This window comes from Hirundo rustica, chromosome 15 (assembly GCF_015227805.2).
Source record: "Hirundo rustica isolate bHirRus1 chromosome 15, bHirRus1.pri.v3, whole genome shotgun sequence".
NCBI classification, from domain to species: Eukaryota; Metazoa; Chordata; class Aves; order Passeriformes; family Hirundinidae; genus Hirundo; species Hirundo rustica.
The window spans coordinates 11,930,335-11,937,422 of record NC_053464.1 but is presented as its reverse complement, the minus strand read 5'-3'; the positions used below and the strand labels follow the sequence as shown (position 1 = coordinate 11,937,422).

The following is a 7,088-nucleotide window of genomic DNA, read 5'->3' as shown; positions in this document are numbered from 1 at the left end:
AACAGAACAGCACATGCTTTTACTAAAAAAGTATTTTTAATAATGATAAAAATAAAATCCACCCATGAGGGAAAAGCTTAAGCCACTAAAAGAGTTAACACTTAAGTTTTTAATAGTTGTGATCACATAACCACTAAAGCCTACCACAGCCAGGGACTTCACAGCAGGGAAAATCTTGTTACTTTAATTTCTGCTCGAAGAAACCCCCTTAACTTTCCTTACTTTGCAGCGACCTGGAAAATAAGTCTCATTTTCTGGAGAGCTGAGCAAGGAGACCCTCATAAGTCATACTCAGGATGCTGTAGCCCAATGTGGGCAGTAGCACATGGGGTGAATGCTTCTGCTTTCTTAAACTTCCTCCACTTCTTTTAGGCTGTGCTCCAGGATGGTGTCTTGTCCCTGGAACTTAAAATAGCCACGAAACAACTTTCTCTGAAGCACCAGGGGAAACCAATAGCTGTCGTCGGGCCACATGCGATGGAATGGCACCTCGTCCAGCCGAAACCACTGGGGCCGCATTTCTGGTGGCAGAAAACAAAAGAACTTTGCATGGGACTTTCTCATGGATTTTTGCTGCCTACACTGTTAATATTGGTCAACAAGCAGCTTCCCTCTAGAGGCCAGCTGCCTTCCTTCTGGGAGGCATTTTAGCATGAATAGTTCTCCATTTCATAAGGGCAACGCTGTCTCAGAAGAGTACACACACATCCTTCCTTTCCCCACACCAGCCACCTACCCTCACTTTCTGTTGGTTCTCCATGAAAGTGATCTGCCCGGAAAATGTGAACGTCCATGAGTTCAGAGTTGCCGACAAATTCAAATGTGATCTGGCCCATCTTCTGCAAGGTGTCCACAGTCAGTCCACTCTCCTCCAGGAGCTCCCTGCACAAGAAAAAGACTTCTTAAATGAAAGTGAGCATTGGGAGGGCAGAAATGCAGTCATTAGACATTCAAAACCCTTCCAGTGAACCAAAGGTGAAAGCTCTTACGGTACAACAGAGCAGGCTTCTGACCTGCACCAAGCCACGAGGCTACAGCACCACAGTGGAGCAGGTCAGGTGGGATCGTGTGTTATTTCATGCTCCTGAGCCTGGCAGGAAAACAGTCTTATGTTGGAAGGGAAAGAGTCAGGAAAATTGATCATTTAGTATAATTTAGCCCTTGCAACATGCAGGTCTTCTTGAGGTAAGCTAGAAGTGGGTGTGTGAAGTCATGTGACTGTAGCTGGGTGTGGCTTCAGAGCTCCAAGATACATTTCATTTAGATGGGCAAAAGGCTTTGCCAACTTCAACTTAAATCTTTTAGAACTGTGGAGAAGCACGTCATGAACACCAGAAAAAATATCTATACTTGTTACACAATCAGCCACTAATGAGGCAAACTGAAGCTTACTTAAATTACACACTCCATAACATAATTTGCACACAGAAGGTTAAGAATTCTGATTCCCATTCAAATGCAGCATAAAAAAAAAATAAATTGTTGAAACTGTGCCTTTCCTCTCCTTGGAAGCACATTGAGCATAATGAGAGGCCAGAAGGCAAGACTTAAGAGCACTTGGAGAGCTGTGCCAGCTCTTTTCCACACGCCACCATGCACAGCTACTTGAAGCACACTCAATTATTTCCTCTCTATGCTCTGTGTTCAGATTTTTTTTTTTTTTTTTTTAATTTTACCTCCCTCTAACAGAAGCAGCAGAGCTTGAAGTTAGTCATGGTTTTTCTAATGCACAAAAATAAGGAATACTCTGAAACCATGTATCTTTAGTTATGGTTAATAATTAATGTGGTTGTCTATTTGGCAGCAACAACAATTTTAAAATGTAATGGAAATGATTCTAAGGCTCCAGTTTTCTTTGGCATTGATTTCATGGATCCCATCTTTCAAAATTATACTTCAGCTTAATGTCTTGGCTAATTTTAGTTTAGCTTTTGAGAAGCTATCTATGTCTAAAATAGAGGCAGTTTTCCAGCAGTGACTCTAAAAGCCTCCTTCAACAGGCACTGATAATTGAACAACAAAGTACTACACTGCTACAGTTCTCCAGGCAATTTATCCATCCGCTGCTTGGCTCTGTCTGTAGCAAGTGGAAACATTACAGGTGGCAAACTAGAAATAACTCATTGACTAAATGCTCCCCTTACAAGATGTGCCACAGAGCTGCCCAGGTGCTCATGGGAATGTGCTGTACCCAGCAGAAGATGAGAATCTTCCTGGTACTGGGGACTTTTGTTCATGTTTTGGCTTAATATTTAACTACCTGTGCTGACAGGACACTTCACACCTGCTGCCTCTGCCAGCCCCGCTGAGACAGAGCAATGTGGAAGCACAAGCTCAGATATCAATTCCCAGTGCAGAGTGGAAGTGGTGCAAGGGGAGTTTGATTTGGACTGTGTGATGCTTCCTGCAGCAGAGCTGTGCCCTGAGGCAGCACTGCACCAGCAGTGCTCCAGCCAGCAAGGTGGCCAGTGTGTCCAGCTGTTCCTGGCCCTGGGGACAGCTTCCTGCCCAGCTGACCTCAGCAGGGATTGGTTGTGTCATTGCAAGCAAGCTGCAGGAGAAGGGATGGGGACAGTCCCCAGCAGCAGGTGCTGGTTGTGCTGTGGCACATTGCATTTGGATTGGGGAAAATGTTAGCACTTGACATCTTGTGTGAACAGAAGTTCTGGTGTCAAACTCGGGGCCAGCACAGGTAAACACACCAAGGAGATCAAATGCTACATGAAACCATTAGATTCACCCCACAGCTGGTGGCAGGTAAGACTAGCAAATGTTAAGTGACAAAACTTACGTCCCTCCCTCTGCTCAGAGATGGTAATTATACAAAAAGCCATGATGAAGTGTGGGGTATGTTAAGGCCATGTGCTGCTGGGAGCACATCTGCACAGAGACCCTTCTGTCCCCAGGCCCAGCTCACCACAGAGCCCGGGCCGTTGTGCTGGCACAGCTGAGGAGGCTGTTGAGGGCAGAAGCTGTTGGGAACCAGCTGAGCACACCGCCATTGATCTTCCTGCAGGTGCAAGGGCAGCTCTGGGCACACATCACAAACAGAGGAGATGGCAAAGCGTGGCTTTGTATCAGCAACGTTCATGTGAAGAACAAGGCACCTAATTTTAAGAGGAGTTTACCAATTCAGCTGTGATCTGCTGCTTCATTTTAATGACCAGATAGATGAAAGAACTACAACAAATCAGTACTAAAAGGTTTAAAAATGACACCGTGCCTTTTTACTGATGAAATTCGATTCTGCAACTCAGCATTAGCACTTAAAAATGTCACCATAAAATCAAATAATAAGCAGTTTGGCTAATTATTTAAATTAAATTAGCTGTAATTCTTCTATATAGCCAAAATTAAACCCTGCACCTCTCTTCAGAGTGCAAGAACCTCCACCCACCACGCACTCATTCTCAGTTTAGATCAGAGTCCAGGAGATGGGAGAGAGGACACAAGAAGTTCCAGTTGCTCACAGACTGGATGAGAGTTTAAGATTTGCAGATGACAAAGGGGGAGCAATCCTGTTTCTCTGTACATGTGGATGATCCCTCATCACTTGTGGAGCAGGTGGGTCACGACTGGACCGGTGGGTAACACAAAGGTGTCACTGACCAGATGAGCCGTGGTGCCTTCACCTGCAGCCCACTGCCGATGGTCCAATACCCTCTCCTGTGCTCCCATCCCTGTCCCGCGGCGCCGGCCCAGCCCTCACCTGCGGGCAGCCTCCTCGATGCTCTCCCCGGGCTGCACCTTTCCCCCGAAGCCGTTCCACAGCCCGGCGCCGAACCCGCGCTTCTTCATGCCCAGGAGAACACGGGACGGCTGCACCACCAGGACGAGGGTGAAGAGTCTGGACGTGTGCATGGCTCCTGGGTGAGGGACGAGACGGGCACGCTGTGCCAAGGGTTCCCGGCACCCTTGGGAGGGGACCCGGAGGGTACATGGAGCCCCTCAGCCCCCAAACCCCCAGCACCCCTCCCCAATGCCCGGTTCCTAAACCCTGGTCCCCCAGTACCTCTCCCAATACCTACTTCTCTACCGCCCGCCTTCCCAAATCCTTGTTTCCCCAAAACCCCCTCCCCGAATCCTGACCCCCCATGTCCTTAACACCCTCTCCCGGAATCCCTGACTCCCAGAATCCCTTCCCCAAATCTCTGATCCCCTCCGCAAATCCCTGTCCCCCCAGTCTGCCTGACCATCCTCAACACCCCTTCCCCGCGTCCCTGAGCGCCCAGAAACCCCTCCCCAAATCTCCGATCCGCTCTCCCTGAATCCCTGCTCCTCCTAAAACTCCCTCCCTGATCCCTTATCACCCTCAACATCCCCTCCCCGAATCCCTGACTCCCAGCGCCCCTTCCCCAAATCGCTGATCCCCCACCCCAACCCCTGACCCCCCTGCACTCCCATCCCTGTCCCCGCGCACCTCAGCCCCACACTCGCAGCTTTCCCGCCGGCCTCGGTGTCACCCTGAGCCCGTCCCCGCTCTTCCCGCGCCGCCGCCGCCCCGCCCGCGTTCGCCGTGAGGGGAGGCGGGCCGGGGCGGGCCGGGGCGGGCCGGGGCGGGCCGGGGCGGGCCGGGGCGGGCCGGGGCGGGCCGGGGCGGGCCGAGGGGGGCCGGGGCGGGCTGAGGCGGCCATGGCGGGCGCGGGGGGAGCCGCCATTGCCGGGGGCCGGTGCGTGCCGCGGCGGCTGAGGCGATTCCGGCGCCCAGGCGGGGGATGGTGGGGTGTCGTTAGTGCCGGCGCCTGGAGTTTCCCTCGGGAACGGGTTAATGTGCGTTTGGGAGTTTAGGTTAATGCCCTGCGGCCGTTCCGCCCGCGGCTCTTGATGGCTCAGGAGCTTGTAGGAGCTCGGGCATCCCTCCGTTCCTCCGAGGGGAGGCCACCGGCCCCGCTGAGGCAGCACAGGACCGTGCTGGGATCACTCTGCCATGTCGTGTCCTAAAAACAGCAGAGCAGAAGCTGGAGTAGGATCTCTTTCTCCCCTTAGCTCAGGATAACAAAGGAGGCCTCATCCAAAATACGTCCCTGCTGTTGTGATAGGACCTGACAAGTAAAGGTGCCAGAAATCTCAAATTTGGGCGCTTTTTAGAATCATAGAATGGTCTGAGTTGGAAGAGACCTTTGGAGACATCTAGCTCGATGACCCTGCCAAGGCAGGGTCACCTGGAGCAGGTGACGTAGGAACATGTCCAGCTTTATTTTGAATGTCTCCCCACAGGGAGACTCCACACCTTCCCTGGGCTGCCTGTAGTGCCTGGATTGAATTCCTGTAGAGACTTCTGAACACAGAGTGGTTATTTACTGAAGGGTTGACTTGCCTCTCTTCCTGGCAGTTGTTGGCTTTGGATGAACAGATGCCTGCACACAACGGTGAAGTTTCTGAGGAAAACTGGAACGGAGCAGAGGTGGTTGGAGAGGCACTTGAAGGATCCCTTTGTCAAGGCATCGAAGCAGCAGCATTACCGTTGTCGAAGTGCCTTCAAGTTGCTGGAAATTGATGACAAGCTTCGTGTTCTTCGTCCAGGACTTTCTGTTCTTGACTGTGGAGCAGCACCTGGTGCTTGGAGCCAGGTTGCTGTAGAGAGGGTCAATGCCTTAGGTACTGGTAAGTGCAATTGTTTGACAGGCGAGATTGGGATGATACCCCTCTTGAAGTGTGTGAGAGATCTGTGAAATACTGTGGAATCTAAATCAAAATACTGCGAGATCAAGGAAATGTTATGATGGTAACAGTATGGGGAGGGGACATGGGTCATTGGCAAGTGCCAGAGCCCCTGATAAAAACATGAAGGAGTGAGCCTAGTAAATCTTCATATAGAGAAATTGTGTTTATGGAATAAAACATACTGTGTGGTGCTAGTGACCTGATTAGCTGTTGAGGGGAAGATCCCTTCATCCAGTTCTGAAATTTGTGTGATTGTGACCTCCAGCAATTACCTTGGCTTATTTGAAATATTATTTCCCTTCTCGAAAAATGGAAGCAACTGCTGTGCATGGTTTATGTTGGTGAAACCACTGATGTTTACAAAATGAGGTGTTATCATCTGCACCATTGTCCAGGATTTCTGGACTGTCAGCCTTGAAAGAGAAGCAGAAAACCAAGAAAAATCCTCCTTGTCTGTCCAAAGTAGCTGAGTTTTTATGTTTTGAATGGATGAGCTTGTGGCAAAGCCTCCATCCAGATGCACCCAGCAAACTGCCAGGGGACGAGAAGGCAGCCGTGGCAGGTGGTGGGTTTTGTCTGTTGCCTGGCACAGAGCGTGCATGTGCAGGTTTTTGCAGCCACTCTGAGTGTTCCCTGTATCATTCATCCTCACAGATTCCGCTGTCCCTCGGGGCTTCGTGCTTGGCGTTGACCTGCTGCGGATTTCTCCTCTGGAAGGAGCGGTTTTCCTGTCGGAGGCTGACATTGCAGACCCCAGCACACTGAGGGCGATCCAGAGCCTGCTTCCCTTAGGGCAGGCAGATATCATCCTGAGTGACATGGCACCCAACGCCACGGGCATTAAAGAACTGGATCATCAGAAGCTGATCAATCTGTGTTTGGGCCTTCTGGATGTCTCCCAAAGCATTTTAAAGCCCAAAGGAACGATGCTCTGTAAATTCTGGGATGGATCCGAGGCCCGTGTTCTGCAAAACAGACTGAAGGAGCAGTTCCAGGATGTGAGAACTATAAAGCCTCAGGCCAGCCGGAAGGACTCTGCAGAATCTTATTACTTGGCAAGGCTGTACAGAGGGAAATGAAAGTCAAGAACTGCAGATTCTCTGACACTGATTGGAAATCTCAACTTAGTGCGTGTTTAAAGGAAAATCCCACCAAAATCCCACCATTAAGACCCTGGGAAAATTTGCTGCTCTTCTCAAAGTCCATCAGGCTTTTCAAATACTTGTGGACAAAATGGTTGGGAATGGAGTGGAGTAATCTGAAAGGCAACCTCTGGGGCTGGAGTAATGGAAATGAAAATAAAATGCTGATTAGATGAGTTTTTAATGGGTGCCTGAAAATCATTGCACTGTTACTGCCGTCATACGTGAGGCTGACCATAAAGGTTGTTAGACCGTGAGGGAGCAGCAGAAGGGAGTTTGAGC

General features: G+C 50.1%; 2 protein-coding genes across 4 annotated transcripts; one reads left to right on the top strand and one right to left on the bottom strand.

Annotated features, from left to right (window-relative positions):
• Positions 1–14: 14 nt before the first annotated feature.
• NUDT1 (nudix hydrolase 1) lies at positions 15–4,521 on the bottom strand. Its single transcript, XM_040079230.1, has 4 exons — positions 4,421–4,521; positions 3,710–3,866; positions 737–882; positions 15–521 (listed from the first exon to the last, which is right to left on the bottom strand). The coding sequence occupies exons 2-4, from the start codon at positions 3,859–3,861 to the stop codon at positions 349–351; spliced, it is 471 nt and encodes a 156-aa protein (XP_039935164.1). The 5' UTR covers positions 3,862–3,866; positions 4,421–4,521; the 3' UTR covers positions 15–348.
• A 100-nt stretch (positions 4,522–4,621) lies between these two features.
• Positions 4,622–6,990, top strand: MRM2 (mitochondrial rRNA methyltransferase 2). 3 transcript variants are annotated; one of them, XM_040079209.2, is made up of 3 exons: positions 4,622–4,670; positions 5,333–5,604; positions 6,319–6,990. In XM_040079209.2, exons 1-3 carry the CDS (start codon positions 4,633–4,635, stop codon positions 6,741–6,743), a joined length of 735 nt encoding a protein of 244 aa, XP_039935143.1. In that variant the 5' UTR covers positions 4,622–4,632; the 3' UTR covers positions 6,744–6,990. The 3 variants fall into 3 exon arrangements, with proteins under 3 accessions (XP_039935143.1, XP_039935144.1, XP_039935145.1); XM_040079210.1 differs by having other exon boundaries at positions 4,644–4,770; XM_040079211.1 differs by lacking the exon at positions 4,622–4,670 and adding an exon at positions 4,685–5,055.
• The last annotated feature ends 98 nt before the right edge of the window (positions 6,991–7,088 follow it).